The following is a 21,135-nucleotide window of genomic DNA, read 5'->3' as shown; positions in this document are numbered from 1 at the left end:
CCTATCAAATCCTATTGATCATATGTCAATTAAACCCATTGTATAACCATCATTCTCATGATCACAGAAAACAAGAATGATTTGAGATCAATAAAAGTAAAATACTTTCTAAGACAAGAGAAGAATTTCACAAATATTGATTTTGGAATTTAAGAACAATTGCATTTAATAATTAAGAACATAATCAAAAGGTAGCAATTCTCATAGTTATACAATCAACATGCATAAATTGAAAATCTAGAAATACAATTAAACCATTGTTACTTGGAAAGGGCTACATCAACACCCTATTACAGAATTAGCCGCTCATCGGGGTGGTAGGATGGCCTCCTGCCATGGATTATCTCTTCTTCAACTTGTCAAGCCTCCAAGAAGATTTTTGTATCTAAAACTAAGCACACCTTCTCTTGAAGGTTAAGGGTCTATTTATAGGGAGCAAGCCAGTCCTAGAAGCCCTAGGAAACCTAGAAATTTCGGAGATTTAAGTCCAAGTCCAATTAGGATAAAGAAAACCCAAGTCCAAATCGGAATAAGATTCGCCCAGAATTGCGTTCCTATCTTGCGGGGCGATTTTGGAATTGTGGTGCTCCGAATTAGGAAAATTATATTTCACAATGATTTGTAGCAATTTGAGTTAGCTTTCCATTGTCGCTTGAATCACCTCAATCGGATATTTGAGCTGAAAGTTACGGCCAAAATACCGAGACATATGCAGAATCCAAATTTGAATCCAATCCGATTTTGACTCCAATTTGAGAAATTCCGAATTAATCATTTTCTTGATTTGATTAAACTTAACCATGATTGGTTAAGTTTAACCATATCTTCTAGGTCTTCTCAAAGTGTGCTTTTAAGCCCAAAATCAATGGAATTAATTGCATCTTTATTTATAACCTGAAAACACAAAAACAAAACAAAATCAAACAAATAACAATGCTAAGGAATTAACATATGCAACTTAAGGGGCTTGAATGTGCAACATTCGGCGCTTATCATATACTCTTGGTTCCCCATGTTGATTAACCCAAGAAACGCGGTGTGGATTCTTTTGTTACTTTTATTAAACCCAGGACTCGGCCATCCAAATTGATTTAACTAACTAGTCCATACCACATGCATATAATGACCAGTCACATACATATGAGGAATTCATGAAAACAGGAATTAATCAAGTTAAATATGACAACTTGATCATCACAAAGGCGCTAATATTGAAATATTAAATAAACATAACTAGGGCTTCAATTTAGTCCTACTAAATAAATTAGCTACACATAAAGTTGATGTTGAACATCTTTAATAAATAAAAGAAAAAGGAAAAGAATAAACTCGAAACTTGAACTTGAAGAGCTCCAATTCTTCTCCTTACAAGCCTCCCTATTCTAGAGACTTAAGGGTCTATTTATAGGCTTTAGAAGTCCTTGACAAACTAATAAACCTAGGAATTCCGTAGGGTTTCAAAACCTTTTACAAGTGGGAGTTGGAAAACCCTAATATGGAAATATTAGCATCATGGCTGCAGCTTTGAGGTGTGTCTTGCTTGCAGATTGTGTGTCGATCACAACGGGTAATGCTTCGATCATCAGGTTTGTGATTGAGCCTCTTCTGTTGTGCGCTCATGGCCTGATTTGTGCGTCGTCTTCTCTAGTACTGAGCTCGATCGCAGGGAACCTGTGATCGATCATAGTGTCAGGGGCTCCCATTTTTCCCATCTTCTCTCTTTGAGCCCAAATCTTCCAGATTTACTTCATTTTCTTCCAAAAGCCTACAAAAGTGTGGAAAACACAAAAAGGAATTAAAATGACCTAATTAACTAAAACCAAAGGATTAAAACATGCAAGTTAAGGGCTGAAAATATGAATATTTTAGCACTTAACACACCCCCAAACTTACATATTGCTAGTCCCTTAGCAATACAAAACTTTAAAACAAAAATGGAAAAACAAAAAACAAAAAGATAAATCCATCTTTCGTGGGATGTACAATTACATTTAGCATATACAATAAGCCTTTCAAACCTCTAGGAATTCCTTAAAGGACGAGTGAAGTGTCGTGAGCGTTTTCCAAAAATACTACCCACAAACATTATGCACAGTTCATGTTATCTCAAAATTAAAGCATCACTTCAAGATCATGATTTTCTTTCATTAGAAAGCTTAAAAAGATGAACTCCATCTTCACAATGAATTGGAATCTCAAAGTGCAATTACTTACAAATGACATGCTAAAACATCACAAGTTTAAAAACAGTGTAAAGTGAATTAGCACAAAATTATGAGGCTTCCAAATCTTTCCAATGTGTAATGTCTCCATATCTCAAAATTCACTGAAGTCCCTATTAGAATGACACAATGGCATATTTCTTTTTTTTTTTTTTTTGGTCAGGTTGTGCAATGTTGGTTCCCTTAAGCTTTCTAATTGACCCTAGTAGCGAGTGTTAAGTCAATGACTCCCAAACTAGGTAATTTTAGGGCATTAGGTGTAGAGACACTCCTAAGGACCTACTAACTCGATTCAAAAAGGCTACAAAATCAACTAACCATGAAATTGATCAAATCAACATTTTTCACCTTTTGACGTGAACACTTAATGCTTTGAGGCAAGAGGTCCAGTTACTCAGTGAAAAGCCATCAATGATCATTTAATTCACATCATCCCCCCCCCCCCTTTTTAAACATAAGTATATATGCCATAGTGTCATCTAATAAATCATCCAGTTTAATCCAAGATGCAGAAACGCGCATATCAGACCTCATGTCATACCTCACAGATTATGTGTTAATGTGCTTGTGTGATCAGATCAAATATGTAATTTTTCAACTATCCTCAACAAGTAATCAAACTAACAGATTCACTCAGCAGATCATGTGTTCAAAATGTTAACCTCACTGATGAATTCAAACCAAAATTCTTTTAGATCAACTTAAAATTTTCGGACAAACATGAACATGCATAATTTTTATTTTTTATTTTTCAAACAAACACACAAAACAAACAAATAACATGAATTTGGGACAAAGTGTGTGTAAACAACACGTGTGCCCATACCCCCAAACTTAAATGACACATTGTCCCCAATTTGTCTAAATAAAGGAAAGAGTGTACCCGGGAGGTGGTCGACATGATCTTGGGAAGCATGGCTCATAGCACACCCCCAAACTTGAAGTGAAGCACACTTGTCATTGCAAAATAAGAAAACACACAAACAAGTAAAAAGAAACAAAACTAAAGATAAATAAAAAGATTAACTAAAAACACATTTAAATAAAACAAAATAAAAGGAAAAACTATGGGGTGCCTCCCATGAGCGCTAAGTTTTACGTCTTTAGCTAGACGGTGGTCCTTGCTTAGTACTGCTTAGAAGTAGATGCTCTAGAAGGTGGTGGTAAACGGCTAAGTATGGTCTGCATCAATTCTTCCAAGGCAGTTAGTCGTTGATCCATTAATGCTTTGTCTTCCCAAGCTTCCCTTCTTTGATCAGCCAATTCTCTTCGAAGGCCTGCCATCTCTTCACTAAGGGAGCGGTATTGTGCGGCTTGAAAAATGATTGGGGCCTCCTCCTCTTCTGCTGCTGCCAGCTCAGCTACCGATTCATCTTCAGCCATTGGCTCGGCCTCACTCTTTCTTTCACTAGCTGCTGGTGCTGGGAGTATCCTAGGCATATGGGAGCAACTCTTATTCCATTGGCGAATGCCAAATATAGGAGTAGTAGTTACAAGCTTGTCTGCTGTGATGCCCTTGATGCCCTTTTTCTGAAGAATATACGTGATGAGGTATGGGAAAGGCAACCCCCATGAATGAGTGGACTCTGCTCCCCCAATGTGCACTCCATTCCAAAATTTATGTATTTGGTTCCAAATGATGTCGAGAATGGAGTACCAAGCATCTTTGTGGAAGACATAGAGGGTTTGTAGAAATTGATCACGCCTCTGAGTTTTGTGTCCCAAGGGGAAGGAATTGCGATGCAAGATGGAGTCCACAAACCAAAGCCATCGGGGTAGCTTGGATCGGCTGCCGGCATTATGGTGGGCGTCTGCATATTGCCCTTGGCACAGATCTTCAATGATTTTTGCCATATAGAATCGGGGCGGTTGCTCGACAAGATGTGCGGCTTCTGGAGGGTGTTCATCATTGCATTGAAGGGCTGTGGCAATGTCAGCCCTTGTCACGTCAATGGCTTGGCCGTGTACCTTGGAAGAGAGAGCGGCCAAATTGTTGCAGTCATGGGAAAGTTTGGCATAGAATTCAATGACCAACTTCCGGTAGGCGGTGGAGGTGACCGGTTTGAACAGCTTCTTGAGTCCCCTTCTTTTAAACTCGGCGACCGCCCATTGAGTCGCCTTATGGTTTTGAAAGTCTTCGCGAATGGCGAAGGTAGTCTCAAATAGTAGCTCCCGCTCTTCAAAAGTGGGCGGGGGAGAAATAGCTTGAGCCTCGAACTGCCGAGAGGATGAAGCACGGGTTTTAGGCATTTTGAGCTTGAGTGGGGACTTTGATCGAATAGTTGGTGTGCACTGGAGATGGTCAACTTTGCAACACAAGGCAACACCGCTCAAAACACCCTGGAAAAAACACAAAAACCAACACAGAGCGACAATGTGGGTGGATAAACACCCACATTATGCTAAAAATTGAAAAGAAACGTGAAGATGGGGGTGGTCGGAGTTGGGTTGTTGATGGGAAGAGGTGCATAAGGATGATGGCTGTGGGGCCAAATGGGGCCGTACAAGAGGTGGTGCAGTGCGGCGGTGGTCATTAAAGTGGTGGAAAATGGTGGTAGTGTGGTAGTATTGGAGGTGGCTGGAGTTGGGTGTTGGGGTAGCTTGTACAGCGCCGAGTGATTGTGAGGGGGATTAGGGGGAAAGTGACCTAAAATAGGTCACGTGCCCCGCTGTCCGAGTGCGCTTGATCACATTCAGGCAAGGGTGTGCGTGTGTGAGTGAGGTGCGCTCGATCACACCCAAGGTGCGTTCGATCGCACTGATAGAATGTGTAGAGCCAACATTCGGTTACTGCGCTCGATCGCATGCTGGCTGTGATCGATCGTAAGAACAGAAAGTAAATTTTTTTTTTTGAATGCATAATGTACAATAATGAAAAAGAAGCACACGTGATAAGTGAGATGTAAAGTAAAGAAATTGATATTGAGAAAAAAACAAGAGGGGAAAAAAAATGTACTGCCGTCAGTGGTCTTAGTACCACTGTTTTGAGTAGATGCGCTTGAGTTCCTGGACTGCTTAAACGCATCTACTTGTGACTGTAATGTGTCTAGTGTGAAAAGCTACACTTGAGCTCGACAGAATTTGGCTCAAATGCCCTTGCTGGTATAGGAACAAGACCTCTGAGAACTGTGGCCGCTTTCAGCTGCTGGTGACTCCCTGGGTTAGGTATTGTTTAAGCTGGAAATTCTCCCTGCTTCCTCTCACTCAGCTCCTTTGCCATCAGGCCCATTTGCACTTCCAGTCTTTGAATGGCTTGATCAGTCTTTGTATTGAATTGTTTTTGATCAGCCGTGAATTGCTGTTGTGAAGTCACCAAGTTGTGTATCGTATTCTTCAGTTGGTTCATCTTTGACTCTTGAGTTGGTTGGCTTCCTTGTTGGGGCCCTTTCGGCTGTCCTTGATTATTACCCCAAGAGAAATTTGGATGATTACGCCATCCTGGATTGTAAGTGTTGGTGTAACATTCCACCCGAATGACACACAATATTGTCCGCTTTTGGCTCCCCTCGAACTAGACTTCCCAGGAGGTCACCCATCCTGGTGCTACTCTCGCCCAAGCACGCTTAACTGCGGAGTTCTTATGGGAACATGACCATCATGGCTTTAAAAGGCGTTGTTGTCATTAAGGGTGTAGTATACATTTAAGCACATCCTCATCTCCATACCTAGGCGATGTGGGACGTCACAATCACCCCCTCTTAGGACCCAGCGTCCTCACTGGCGACCCTCATGGGATTCGCCCATTCTTGGCATCCGCCCCAACGAGCACCCGCTAGCAAGCTTCATGGGCTTGTGCACGCTCCCCCCATCTCAGGTTGAGCAATGGCTTTGATACCATATGTAACATCCCACCCGAATGACACACAATATTGTCCGCTTTTGGCTCTCCTCGAACCAAACTTCCCAGGAGGTCACCCATCCTGGTACTACTCTCGCCCAAGCACGCTTAATTGCGGAGTTATGATGAGATCATAACCATCACGGCTTTAAAACGCGTTGTTGTCATTAAGGGTGTAGTATACATTTAAGCACATCTTCATCTCCATACCCAGGCGATGTGGGACGTCACAGTTGGAGTATGGATTGTTCTTGTGGGGGTAACTGTTTTGTCCCACATAATTTACCTCTTCTTGCTCTACAAATGAAGATAAGGGACACGTCTTAGTAGTGTGATCCAGATGAGAACAAATAGCACATACCTGGATTGGTGTGTCCTGTTGCAGAGGTGATATTTTCTAAGCAATTATGGCCCTGACAATCATGTCCAACTTCTTTTCTACAGCAGCCATCTGGTTGGGCGATCCCCCACTGAGGTTTACTTCATACATGCCCTTGCTTTTGACTCCTCTCCTTCCTCTTGAGCAGAATTACTGGGAATGCTCACTTAATTTCTCAAAAAGTTCCAATGCTTCCTCACACTCTTCTCCATAAGTGTTCCTCCACAAGATAAATCAACCATCCCTTTGATAGTATCATCTAATCCTTCATAGAAAATTCGTACCTAATCATCTTGAGGAATGTTGTGATGTGGGCACTTTAGAAGCAAGGAATTGAAGTGATCCCAGGCCTCAAAGAACAGATCTCCATCTCGTTGTTGGGACATTTGAAGTTCCCTTTTAAGTTGTTTTGTCTTTTGAGCTGAGAAAAACTTCTTCAGAAACTTGGTGGTTAATTCTTCCCAAGTATGGATAGAATCTGTAGGCAAGGAATTGTACCACAGTTTAGCATTATCTTTTAAAGAGAAAGGGAAAAGGACTTGTTGTGCAAAAATCTACCTAAATTAATAGGTAAATAATTGTACGTTTTAACTCGCAAGTGCACAAGATCAAAACAATAGTATAGCAGGCAAATACGAGATCATTCCCATGAGGATTGGTAAATTATGTTTAGAAGTAATTTTCTATTTAATTAAAAGATAAAATTCAATTGTCACGATTGAATTCAATAAAATAAAAGATAAACAAAAACTAAAAAAGATTAGGGTTTTGATATCCACCACTAATTATATTCAATTAATATAACAATATGCCAATGCTTTGATCAAGTTATGCATATTTAATGTTTGCCAACCTAAGGGTTAAACTCTAACACCTTAAGCTATTGATTTCCCAAAGCAACGAATTAGCCACTTGGTCCATGCTCTAATTCTTTTCTTTCCTAAAGGATTTAGCATGTCTATACTAAGTTGTTCTTTAGAAAAGCATATGTTCTATGGAAATCGACAAACACACAAGGCCTAGGGCATGGATACATACTCCCGATTCCCTATGTTGATTAACCCAAGAATCGCGGTGTGGATTCTTTTGTTACTTAAGTTAAACCCAGGACTCGGCCATCCAAATTGATCTAACTAACAAGTCCATACCACATGCATATGTTGATCAGGCATACACATATGAGGAATTCATGCAAGTAGGTATTAATCAAGTTAAATAGCACAACATGATCATCACAAGGCGCCAATAGTGAAATATTAATTAAACATAACTAAGGCTTCAATCTAGCCCTAAATAAAGTATAAACTACATAATAAAGATAAAAAGGGTGGAAGAGAAGAAAAACCCAAACTCCTCTTGATTCAGCCTTCAGTTCCTTTCTAGAGCTTGTGCCTCTTTTCTCCACACCTATTCCTAAAGGCTAAGAGGTCTATTTATAGGCTTTAGAAGTCCTTGGAAAAGTAGTAAACCCTAGGGATTTCGTAGGGTTTTAATCCTATTACAATTGGGAGTTGAAAAACCCTAATATGGAAGGAAAAGGAGTTTGTCTGCAGCTTCTAGAATTCTCCAGCGCACAGGTGCGATCGAGCACAGTGTGATCGATCACACTACCAAAAACTCCAATTTTTCCAAAATTCTCTCTTTGAGCCCAAATCTTCCAGATTTACTTCATTTTCTTCCAAAAGCCTATAAAAACATCAAAAACACCAAAAGGAATTAAAATTGCCTAATTAACTACAACCAAAGGATTAAAACATGTAAGATAAGGGCTGAAAATATGAATATTTTAGCGTTTATCAAGACTAACCTGAGTCTCTCTGGACTTAGGCCTTGGATATGTTGCAACTTGCATAAATCAAATAATTCTTTAAGATGCAAGTTGGGATCCTCAGTAGCTGTGCCTCTGAAGTGAGTCAATGCATTAAGGATTTGAGGAGAAATATAATAGCTGCCTTCCACCTCCGGTTGATATGCTATGCATGAAGGTTGATGGAGGTTTGCTGGAACGAATGCCTGCTTCATCGGTCTCCTTACCCGTGGTGGATTTGCCTCTAATGGTCTTGGCCCAATTGGATTCTCTTGCAAATCTTCCATCTCAATTTCTTCCTCTTCTTCTTTGTTTTTAGGTCGTTGTCGAATTATCTGCTCAATTTCAGGATTGAGTGGAATAATGGTTGAGGCTCAAGATCGACGACCTTGCATCAACTGAATTGCTTCTTCAGTTAGGCAACTTCAGTGCTGCTAGTCCAGAAGCTTCCTGGAATTGTGCTCGATCGCAGGTTGGTGCGGTCGATCGCAATGCACTCGATCACACTCGGTTGACGATTGATCGCAAGCACAGAATGCTAATCTGCAACCTGAAACAGAAAACAAAAAAGTTCGGAAAAATGAAAAATCTTTTTGATTTTTGATATCAACTAAATTTATAATTGAAAATTAAGATAACACAACTAAAGGAAAATAATTCTAAACAAAATTCGCCGCAATCCCCAGCAACTGCGCCAAAAACTTGTTGTGCCAAATATCTACCAAAATTAGTAGGTAAATAATGGTACATTTTACTTGCAGGTGCACAAGGTCAACATAGTAGTATATGGTGAAGTACATGATCATTTCCACGAGGATTGCTAAATTTTGCTTAAAAATAAATTCCTTAAGTAAAACAAAGATTGATTTTTTAAGTGATGATAATAAAAGGTAGGGCTTTGATATCCACCACTAATTATATTCAGCTAATATAACAATATGCCAATGCTTTGATCATGTTATGCATATCTAATGTTTGTCAACCTAAGGGCATGGCATATACTTTTTAAGCTATAGATTTCCCTAAGCAATGAGTTAGGCATGGCGTATACTTTATCTCTTTTCTTTTCTAAGGGATTTAGCATGGTGTATACTAAGTTGTTCCTTAGGAAAGCATATACTCTATGGAAATCGACAAACACATGAGGCCTAGGGCATGGGCGTAAACTCCCGGTTCCCTAAGTTGATTAACCTAAAAATTGCGGTGTGGATTCTTTTGTTGCTTTTATTAAACCCAGGACTCCAATTCTTCTCTTTACAAGCCTGAACTTGCAGAGCTCCAATTCTTCTCCTTACAAGCCTCCCTATTCTAGAGAGTTAAGGGTCTATTTATAGGCTATAGAAGTCCTTGACAAACTAATAAACCTAGGAATTTTGTAGGGTTTCAAAAACTTTTATAAGTGGGAGTTGGAAAACCCTAATATGGAAATATTAGCATCATGGCCGCAGCTTTGAGGTGTCTCCTGCGCACGGGTGCAATCGATCGCAACCCGTGTGCGCTCGATCGCAGGGAACCTGTGATCGATCGCAGTGTCAAGGGCTCTCATTTTTCCCATCTTCTCTCTTTGAGCCCAAATCTTCCAGATTTACTTCATTTTCTTCCAAAAGCCTACAAAAGTGTGGAAAACACAAAAATGAATTAAAATGACGTAATTAACTAAAACCATTGGATTAAACACATGCAAGTTAAGGGCTGAAAATATGAATATTTTAGCACTTAACACTTACTATTCTCATGGTGCTCAACTTAGTCAGGGTGCTCAACTTGCTCCGCTTCTCTTCCTCCTCTTTGTTATCCACAATTTCCTCACTCTCTAGTGTGATGGTGACTTTCAGCCATCAGTTGACTTTGAAGCTCTTCTTCCTCTATTCTGTTGAAGTCAGCAACTAGATGACCGATTTGTCCTTCTATCTTGGTCATGGCCTACTTAAGTTCTTGTATGTCTTGTATGGCTTGGGAGTTGGAATTCTTGAGCTCTTGTATAGCTTGATTATTGCTCATTTTAGTATTCTTCATATCATGCTTCATCTCTTACATGTTCTTATCAATTGATTGCATGAATGCTTTCATCATGTCTTCCAGTGATGACTGTGGTGCAGGCTGTGGCATTTGAGTAATGGATTGATCCGCAGGTGGTTGAGCTTGGGGATCGAACTGCGGATATTTTGAATGGTGCAATTCATCAAATTGGTGAGCATAATTTCCTGTAGCCTGAGAGAAAAGGACCAAAATAAATTTTGGCAAAATTTTTCAGCTACTGTTAGTCTGCTGGTGCTGACTCTGGAGGTGCGCTGGATCGGAGCAGGGCTGTAACACAAAAAAAAAAAAAAAACAAAACAAAAAAAAATTCTTTTTATTTTTTATTTTTTATTAGAAACAAGATTAAAACAAAACAAATTGCAGAAAATAAAATCCTAATTATAACTAGTAGAAGAATAAAACTCATTTAGAAATAAATTGGTTTCAAAAATTGAACAATTCCTCGGCAACGGTGCCAAAAACTTGTTGTACAAATTTTAATATACTTGCAAGTGCACGAATCGTTTGTAGTTTAATGGATTGCAAGTGCGAGGTCGAACCTACAGAGAATTTTATTTTTGAAAGGGCAATTTAAATCTAAAATAATTAAATCATAACCTAGTTCCAAAAAGGTTTTGAATTTTCATTTTTGAAATTAAAAGACAAACATAAACTAATTAAAATAAAGTAAGAGATAAAGAGTAAGGTTTGGGAATTCACACTCATCGAATCATAATAACATACTTCCATGTTTATCAATATTAATTTGAAGTTCTCACAATTAAAATCTTAGATATGTTTTACTGTGCTTTAATAGTTAATCAAAACCATCCCATGTATCCATTCATTGCACAAATCACAAAAGGAATCCAATATCAATTAAATCATCAGATGTATCCGTAAATCACAAAAGATATCCAATCTTAATTGAAACACCAAATGTATCCGTAGAACAAATCACAAGGGATATCCAATTATTTAGGCAAATAAAGCCAAGCAATCAATTATGTGAAATTATCTTAAATCATCAAGTGTATCCTGGAATCACAAATGATATCCAAGAATCACTCCACACATTGAGAAGAAGTAAAACAATTGAAATACTAAACCCAATAAAATCAGATAAATAAAGACTTACATGAAAGTATTGATGTTCTTGATAAGCGCAGAATGTTGCACATTCAAGCCTCTTAATTTACATATGTTAATTCCTTAGCATTGTTATTTGTTTGATTTTGTTTTGTTTTTACATTTCAGGTCTTATTTGACAAACCATTGAAAATTGGGCTTCAAAGGGCAAAAAGCTGAGCATTCTGGATTTAGGATCGAGCGCAGCACTCCTGAGATTGAGCGCACCTGCGCTCGAGCGTCTGCGGCCAGGGATTGAGCGCATCCCTGCGCTCGAGCGCACAGCGCTCGAGCGTACAAAACCTCGGATCGAGCGCACTCGAGCGTGTACTGTACGACAGCAATCCTTTTTCAGTGTGGATTTGGTTTTCAGTCTCCCAATTGGACTAGGAGACTGACCTTCGGTTTTTTGACGATTTCTAGGGTTTTTAGGGTTTTCCTAATCCCTATAAATAGGGCTCTAAACATTGTAAACAGACACACCGCTTTCTAGAGTTTAAATTTCTGTAAATTGTCTGCTTAGAAGATCATGAGCGGCTAAACCCAATTGTGGGGTATTGATGTAACCCATTCCAAGCACAATGGTTTGATTGTATTTAATTTTTAGTTTTCAATTTATGCATGTTGATTGTATAACTCAGAGGATTGCTATAATTGATTTCTGTTCTTCATATTAAATGCAATAGTTCTTTAATTCCAATTCAATATTAGTAAAATCTTTATCTTGTCTTAGAAATTATTTTACTATTATTGAACTCAAATTATTCTTATTTTCTGCGATTATAAGAATGATGGTTATACAATGGTTCTTAATTGCCATGCAATCAATAGGGATAGATAGACCATACTCTCTCTCTCTCTCATATATTTACTCTTTTTATTTTCATGCACTTTAGTTTTTAAGCAAATCAAATCAAATCTCCTTTTAATTAAGTTAACTTTAATCTTTTAAATTTTGATAATTAAACCCCTGCAGTCCTTGAGGTTCGACACCCTCAATATAGCCGTATCCTACAAAGATTCGTCCTATTACGAGTGGTTATTTTTATTATTAATTTTTTTCGTCACAAAAATACTACATCAATTTTTGGCGCCGTTGCCTGGGAATTGCTTAACGGTTTCATTATCTAAATTTAAGGATTGATTTTAGCTTGATAATTTATTTTTCTATTTTAAGTTGCTAATTTTAATTCTATTGTGTATGGTTTTTATTTTTGAATTTACAAACAGGTCTGTAGCTGCCTTCTCTGTGATTGCGATCGAGCGCAGGTCGCGTGCAATTGAGCGCACAGACGCATTCTAGCAGGAATCAAGCTAGCAGCGCTCGAGCCTTCCCTTCCTGCGCTCGCACCCATCTGCGGCAGTACGCTCGAGCGCACCATGCCGTGCGATCGAGCACACCAGTAGCAGCCTGCATCCAAAATCCCAAAGCATCTAATGGCTGTTTGTGAGCTTTACTTTTCTGTTTTGTTTATGCTTGGTCGCCGTTCTTTGTCTTTCCCATTAATTTCTTGCAACCTTGAAATTGAACGCACTCTTAGACAAATTAGATCCCAAAGGAACCCTAATTTGCTAGAAGAGCATTCCATTGAGACCATGGGAGATGGTAACCACGTAGCTTTGCAAGAGCATTATCTTCCCACCACTTACACTACTCCCACATGTCTCCGGCTGTAGGAAATTACGGCAACCCATTATGAAATTAAGCCTAGCACTATACGAAGTTTACCTTCTTTCCTAGGTCTTAGCACTGAAAATCCTTATGACTTCCTTAGTGATTTCGAAGCAATTTGTGAAACCACTAAAATGAACGGATTCACTGAGGATGCCCTAAGGATGCGTCTTTTTCCTTTCTCCCTCAAGAAAAAAAGCCAAACATTGGTTCCAGTCCTTAACACCCAACTCTATCACTTTTTGGGCTCAATTGCAACAAGAACTTCTTAAGAAGTATTACCCCATAGGAATGACCAATGACACTAGGAGAGCCATCACTACTTTCTCCCAATATGAGGCAGAAGATTTCTATGAGACTTGGGATAGGCTATAGAGCTTGCTTAGATCATGTCCACACCACGCTGTCCCGAAATGGTAGCTAGTGTAGTGTTTTTGTGATGGCCTAACCGAGTCCAATAGAAAAATGGTGGATGCATCATGTGGGGGAACTTTCATGTTAAAAAGTGAAGATGAAGCATGTGCTATGTTTGTGAATTTGAGTAACAATTCTCTTCAACAGGTCTCCACCAGTCGAAGGGCACCAACATCTAAAGCAATCAAGACAGAGAGTTTGTATGAAGCAGGCCATCCCCAAATATGGCTAACCAAGTAGTTGAGGCTATCACCAAGAAGCTAGACCAATGGATGATTGCTGGTTTTGCTCCTAATGCTGCTCACACGCCCACACTACCTGAACCATGTTCATTCTATTCCAGTCCTATGCATCATGTAAATAACTGCCTTGTTACAGGAAATTATACTAATATTGCTAATGAGTAGGTTAATGTAGCTTTCTCCATACTGGGTAATGATCCGTACTCCAATTCCTACAACCCCGGGTGGAGAAATCATCCAAATTTCTCATGGAAGAATCCAAATTCGGGCAACTTAGCCCCAGGGCCACACAATCAAGCCTAATCCAATAGGCAGCCCTATCAACCTTATTCTACTTATCGGCCTCCACAGCAGCAATACCAGGCCACAGATTCTAATTTTGAGGATAGGGTGCTCAAAATGATGAGTGAGTTGGCGAGCGAGATAAAGCAGACAGTCAAATCTCAGGAAGAAATAATAAACTCACACTCCCAATCCATTGCCAAGCTAGAATCTCAAGTCGGACAACTTGCCAACACCCTCAATAGAAGGGACGAAGGAAAGCTCCCGAGTCTGCCGGTGGTAAATCCTAAGGGGCACTACATGGTAGATGAGGGCACTTCATACCATCAGCACGTTCAAGCCATCACCACCTTGAGAAGCGGAAGAATAGTTGACAATCATTTGAAGGAGAAGAAGGGTGAGCACACGGAGGTTGTACGGAATCTGCAGAATGATAAATGCAAGCAAGTAAGCAATGAGGCTTCGTAATCAGTAGCTCCCACTCTAGAGATTCCATATGAGCCATGAGCTCCCTTCCCAGAACGTCTCAAGGTACCGTCCCACTTTGGGAAACAAGGAGAGAAAATACAAGGAATGATGGAGATGTTCAAATAGGTAAAAATCAATCTCCCTCTTCTTGATGCCATTGCCCAAGTGCCTGCCTATGCCAAGTTCCTTAAAGACTTGTGTACTCAAAAGAGGAAGACCAGAAATAACATCCCCAAGAAAGTCCTTCTAAATAAGCAAGTGAGTTCCCTGATTAGGCACAACACTCCTCCGAAGTTCAAGGACCCCGGGGCTCTTACAATTTCATGCATCATCGAAAAAAGGGAAATTGATAAGGCACTCTTAGATCTAGGAGCTGGTGTGAATTTACTTCCATATTCAGTATATTTGCAACTTGGCCTAGGGGAGCTGAAGCCCACCACAGTGATTCTGCAACTAGCTGATCGTTCGATTAAGAAGCTTAGAGGGATTGTAGAAGATGTGATCATCCAGGTGGATAAATTTTTCTTCCCAGTCAACTTTATAATGCTTGACACCGAGCCTGTGCCCAATCCTAAGAAGCTAGTTCCTATCATCCTTGGGCGTCATTTCTTAGCCACAACGAATGCATGTATCGATTGTCGAACTGGAGTCATGGAGATCTCATTTGGCAATATGAAGATTCGATTGAATATCTTTACTACATTTTAGCATTGTCCTGATCAGAATGAGTGTTTCTTTTTGGACAGCATTGAAGAATATGTAGAAGATTCACTACCTAGTCTCCTGACAAAGGATCCAGTGGAAGCCCGCCTGATTACTTTGACTTTGAAGAATTCAACACCAACCAGTACATTAAAGAGGTCCATGATTTGCTAGAAACAGCCGCAAGCATAGATTTCCATCCATGGAGAGTAGTAGAGGAGCCCCTACCTGTGACATCTAGCACTCCTCCTGTTCCTTCTCTACTTTCTCCACCGAAGCTTGAGTTGAAGCCCCTGCTAGCAAAGGTCAAGTATGGATTTCTTGGATCTAACAACACTCTGCCTATTATCATTTCTTTTGACCTACAAAAAGACCAAGAAGACAGTCTGCTCGCAGTGTTAAAGAAGTACAAAGAGGCCATTGGATGGACCATGGCAGATTTGAAAGGCATCGACCCCTCTATCTGTATGCACAATATCCATTTGGGAGAAGATGCTCGACCTTCCCGTGAGGCACAGCGCCGGTTGAATCCAAACATGAAAGAGGTAGTGATGAAAGAGGTAGTCAAGTTACTTGATGCAGGCATCATCTACCCTATCTCAGATAGCAAAAGGGTGAGCCCCACTCAAGTGGTTCCAAAGAAATCTGGCATCACCGTCATTGAGAATTTTGTTGGAGAGTTGGTTCCACAGTGCACAACCATGGGATGGCGGGTTTGCATCGACTACCAAAAGCTCAATCCCCATACCCGGAAGGACCAATTCCTGCTCCCATTCATTGATCAAATTTTCGAGCATCTTGCTGGCCAAAGCTACTATTGCTTCCTAGATGGTTATTCCGGGTGTAATCAGGTTGCAGTTGACCCTAAGACCAAGAGAAGACGACGTTCACATGTCCATTTGGCACCTTTGCTTACCGACGCATGCCCTTCAGCTTATGCAATGCTCCTGCCACATTCCAGAGATGTATGATGTCTATCTTCTCCGACATGGTGGAGAAATTTTTGGAGGTATTTATGGATGATTTTTCTGTTTTTGGATCTTCTTTCGATAAATGTCTCCAGAATCTTTCACTTGTGCTTCAACGTTGCAAAGAAACTAATCTGATTTTAAGTGGGGAGAAGAGCCACTTCATGGTGCAGGAAGGTATAGTTTTGGGCCATATAGTGTCCAAAAGAGGTATTGAGGTGGACCGGGCCAAAGTTGAACTCATTGAAAATTTACCACCACCCACTTTAGTGAAGTAGATCCACTCCTTCCTAGGGCATGCAGGCTTCTACTGCCGCTTCATTAAGGACTTCAGTAAAATTTCAAGGCCCTTATGTAACTTGCTTGCTAAGGACGCCCCTTTTCACTTTGATGAAGCATGTCACGAGGCATTCCAGAAGCTCCGGTCTCTGTTATCTGCTGCCCCCATCATGCAGCCTCTTGACTGGTCCTTGCCCTTTGAAATCATGTGTGATGCGTCTGACTATGCTGTGGGTGCAGTTTTGGGACAACCGGTAGGCAAGCTTCCTCATGTCATTTGTTATGCTAGCAAGACTCTAATGGAGGCTCAAGTCAATTACACAACCACCGAGAAAGAATTGCTAGCTGTGGTCTTTGCTCTGGATAAATTCCGCTCATATCTTTTGGGATCAAAGGTTATCATTTTTTCTGATTATGCTGCTCTGCGACATTTGCTGGCCAAGAAGGAAACAAAGCCACGATTGATCCGCTGGATACTCCTTCTGCAAGAATTTGATATTGAGATTCGGGACAAGAAGGGCACTGAGAATGTTGTTGCCGACCATTTGTCACGACTTTTATTGGAGACACCCCAGCCGGTTCCTGTTCATGACTCTTTCCCAGTTGAGCAATTATTTGAAATCACTGCGTAAAATCTGCCATGGTATGCCGATATTGTCAATTATCTAGCTACAGGACGTATTCCTTCTCATTGGTCTAAGCAAGATAAGGACTGCTTCTTCAAGAAAGTTCGATTCTAATTTTGAGAAGATCCGGAGTTGTTCAAGTATTGTGCTGATCAGATCATCCGACGCTGTGTCCCTGAGAGTGAATTTTCCAGTATTCTCACAATCTATCACTCTTTAGCTTGTGGAGGACATTTCAGTAACAAGAAGAGAGCAGCCAAGGTTTTACAATGCGGATTCACATGGCCCACCTTGTTCAAAGATGCCCATGAATTCTGCCGGGCTTGTGAGAGATGTCAACGCCTAGGAGCTATGTCTCGGAGGGACATGATGCCATTGAACGCCATCCTCATTGTAGAGATTTTTGATGTCTGGGGTATCAACTTCATGGGACCCTTCCCACCATCTTGTGCATATGAGTACATTTTGGTAGGAGTGGATTATGTCTCTAAGTGGGTAGAAGCCATTGCCACGAAGACCAATGATCACAAGGTTGTGGTGAAGTTCCTCCAAGCCAACATGTTCAGCAGATTTGGTACTCGTCGGGCCATCATCAGTGATGGAGGTAGACATTTTTGCAATCTTTTTTTCAAAGCCTTGCTTCTCAAGTACTCCGTCACACATAAGGTAGCCACTCCCTACCATCCTCAAACAAATGGCCAAGTGGAAGTTTCTAACCGGGAGATTAAGCACATTCTGGAGAAGACGGTTAGGCCAGACTAAAAGGATTGGTCCTTGCACCTTAATGATGCATTATGGGCCTACCGCACAGCTTATAAAACTCCCATTGAAATTAAAACACAAGGCTGGTATATGGCAAGGCGTGTCACCTCCCTGTGGAATTAGAACACAAGGCTCTGTGGGCAATCAAGTAGTTCGATTTCGACATGCAAGCAGCCGGTCCCCACTGGAAACTTCAGTTGATAGAGTTGGAGGAGCTGCGGCGAGATGCATATGATAGTGTTTGCCTTTATAAGGACTGGACTAAGGCTTTTCATGACAAACATATCTTGCCCAAGACATTTTTATTGGACCAGAAAGTATGGCTCTTCAATTCCAAACTCCAGCTTTTCCCTGGGAAGCTTCGCTCCAGGTGGGATGGCCCCTTCATAGTCACCTCGGTGTCGCCCCATGGTGCCGCCGAATTGAGGGACCCAATGGATGGCACTCTGTTCAAGGTCAACGGTCAAAGGTTGAAGCCCTGCATCTAGAACTTTGAGCCAAGTACAGATGTGGAATCCATCGATTTGACGGATCCTGTCTACTTTTTTGATTGAGGCACTGGCATCCTGGGCTCGAGCGCATCTATTGTGCGCTCGATCCCAGACCACGGGCCTGCTCTTGAGCCCACCCCGAGTGGGATCTAGCGCAAACGCTCAACACTAACACACACTTGCACGAATGCACTAGAGCGCACCATCAGGAGCGCTCGAACGTACTACCGGCCTTCCGTTCACTCCTTGTGCAAGTGCGATCGAGCGCTCGCTCGAGCGCACTCGTTCAGAGGGTTCATATGACCTTTTTAGGTCATGACTCATTCTTTTTCCCCCATTTCCCCGCCCAAGCGCCGCATATCCCAGCACCCCAATACTCCGCATCCCCACTTCTCTCCCCCACACCACCCAATGCCACCTACCCATCGCCCCTAAACACCGCCCAACGCCACCCACCCTACGGCTGTAGAACCACCCCCTGCCGCCACCACCGTCCTTCCCCCAATCTCTTTCTCCCTCTCCGACCACTTTTCTCTCCCCCATTCTCCCCAACACCTCACCGTCACCATTTTCTTTCAATTTTTTTTGTGGAAATAGCAGTCTGTGGGTGCTCCACCACACACAAACTGCTCCGGGTTGTGTTTTTTTTTCTTTGCAAGGGGTTGGGCAGCTGAGTAAGGTGGTTCTCTACCACTTCCCTCTTGAGGTGCCCACCAGGTGTTCGACAAAAAGCCTCAACGAAGCAACGTCATGCTTCCGGCCCCCGCTTCTACCTCCTGGTCTTCCCCCGCTCGGGATACCACCCCCAAAGCCCCATCTCAGCCGTTACCACGCCGTGGGAAGCAACGGAAGCTTATTTTGGAAACATCGTTTGCCATTGACACCATCTTCCAAAGCCTCTAAGCAACTAAGTGGGCGGTCAAAGAATGTAAACGCCGCGGCCTCACCGCATTGTTCCAGCCAGTCAGCCCCGTTGTTTACGAAGTCCTGGTCTGAGAATTTTATGCCCATCTCACATTTGATTGTTCTCGGCCGGGCATCCTCTCTTCATCGGTGGCGGGCATGGACGTTGAGCTGACCACCGATGACATTGCTGCTGCTTTGCAATGTTCTCATGCGTGCCCGTCTAATATTTTGGCTTGGGATGGCTCCCATCGGTACTCAGACCTACCGTCTGATCTGACACTGCAATATATTGTGGACGACATCTACCGCGGCCGTTATACCGATGATCTCCACAACTATACAAGCAAGGTCCTGCTGCCTTCCCGACTTTGCTTCGTGGATTTCATTTTGCAGCGAAATGTGTGTCCCTTTGGACACAAAACTCAACGCGCGGCCCCTTCCTCACGGCCCTTTATGCCTTTCAGAGAGGCTTTTGGATTTCCATCCCTCAGCTCATTTGGGATCAGATACACAAGTTTTGGGACGGGGCGATTGTGCGATGCACTCAGGGTTCGTCTTCATGGGGACTCCAATTCCCTTTTCTCCTCACCCATATCTTTTAGACCCGAGGCATTAAGGGTACGCCCACTGATGGGCTTATTTCTGCTCACCCTCAGTTCGGACTGATCTAGTGGAACCAGAGTTGTTTCTATATGACGAGACGACGTCGGGAGCCTGCAGCAGCTGAGGTCGTCAGGGAGGTCGATGGGCCTATACACAATGAGCCACCTATAGCTGAGCCGGTAGACAGAGAGGGAGTGGCGGTGACCGTTACTATGAGCATGTCATAATATGAGTCCCTCCACAAAGAACTGCAGGAGCTCCGATCTGAGCTGGCTACCCAGAGGGCGGAGGATAAGCGCCTGGCAGATGAAAGATTTGAAGCCCAGCAAGAACTGTTGTGCACCATTTTGGCACGGCTGCCACCTCATTCAGGGGCATCTTCTTCTATGCCACAGTGACAGGTTAGGTACTTCTCTCCGTTGAACTGTTTTACTGTTGTTTTCCACACACTGAGGACATTGTGTGTTTTAAGTTGGGGGTATGGGCATACATGTTAGTTCTGAGCATGCAATTAATTTTCCTGTTGTGATTTGAAATTCATTGATGGGCTTAATATGACAAACACATGATCACTTGATTAAGGAATTAAAATTGTGTTACTCTCATTGGCAGCATGAAATATTACTTGTTCAATTTGATTTTCACAAGCACACTAGCATGTAGTCTGTGGGGCATAAAATCTAGAATCAATAATGTATGGTTTTAATATTCGGAATGTAGTTGGGCAACTTATTGGGAAAATGACCTTGGCATAAATTTCAAAAAAAAAAAAATGATCATTTTAAACTTTCCACCAAGTAACCGGACCTCTTGCCTCATTAAGCAGTGAGTGTTCGCATCAAAAAGTGAGAAGTTTGGTTTGATTGATAAAAATAAAAAAATAAAAAAAATAAAAAAATGTAGCTTAGCTTTGTAGCCTTTTTGACTCGAGTTAGTAAGTCCTTAGGGGTGTCTTTACACCTCATGCCCTAAAACCATCTGGTTTGAGAGTCATTGGCCTAACGCTCGATACATGGGTCAATCAAAAAGCTTAAGGGAGCTAAGTGATTAAAAATAAATAAATAAATAGAGAGAAAATTTTTGCCTTGGTTGTTTTATCCGATGGGGAGTCTAATGAATTTTGAGTATTGATCCATGCATGATTGAGATTAGTTTTGAAATCCCATGACTATGTGTTGAGTTCACATACACTAGTTGAATTTTGTAATATCTCATAATTGCCATGATTGAAGCTAAGTTGTAATTTCCTGAAATTGTGAAGATAGTGTTTGTTTTATTAAGCTTGTTAATGACTGAGAACCATGATGGTCATGATATTGCATTCTTG

At 41.5% G+C, this 21,135-nt stretch overlaps 1 protein-coding gene across 1 annotated transcript; it reads left to right on the top strand.

The window, feature by feature from the left end:
* The first annotated feature begins 17,972 nt into the window (after positions 1-17,972).
* LOC132162345 (uncharacterized) lies at positions 17,973-18,296 on the top strand. Its single transcript, XM_059572587.1, has one exon. It carries the CDS (start codon positions 17,973-17,975, stop codon positions 18,294-18,296), a length of 324 nt encoding a protein of 107 aa, XP_059428570.1.
* The last annotated feature ends 2,839 nt before the right edge of the window (positions 18,297-21,135 follow it).

Source organism: Corylus avellana, chromosome ca9, assembly GCF_901000735.1.
Source record: "Corylus avellana chromosome ca9, CavTom2PMs-1.0".
Taxonomy (NCBI): domain Eukaryota; kingdom Viridiplantae; phylum Streptophyta; class Magnoliopsida; order Fagales; family Betulaceae; genus Corylus; species Corylus avellana.
The sequence above is the reverse complement of the archived record's forward strand: the minus strand, read 5'-3'. Positions and strand labels throughout refer to the sequence as shown.

Excerpts from the sequence above, each read along its gene's own strand:
- LOC132162345 (XM_059572587.1), top strand. The coding sequence starts at position 17,973 with ATGCAAGCAGCCGGTCCCCACTGGAAACTTCAGTTGATAGAGTTGGAG.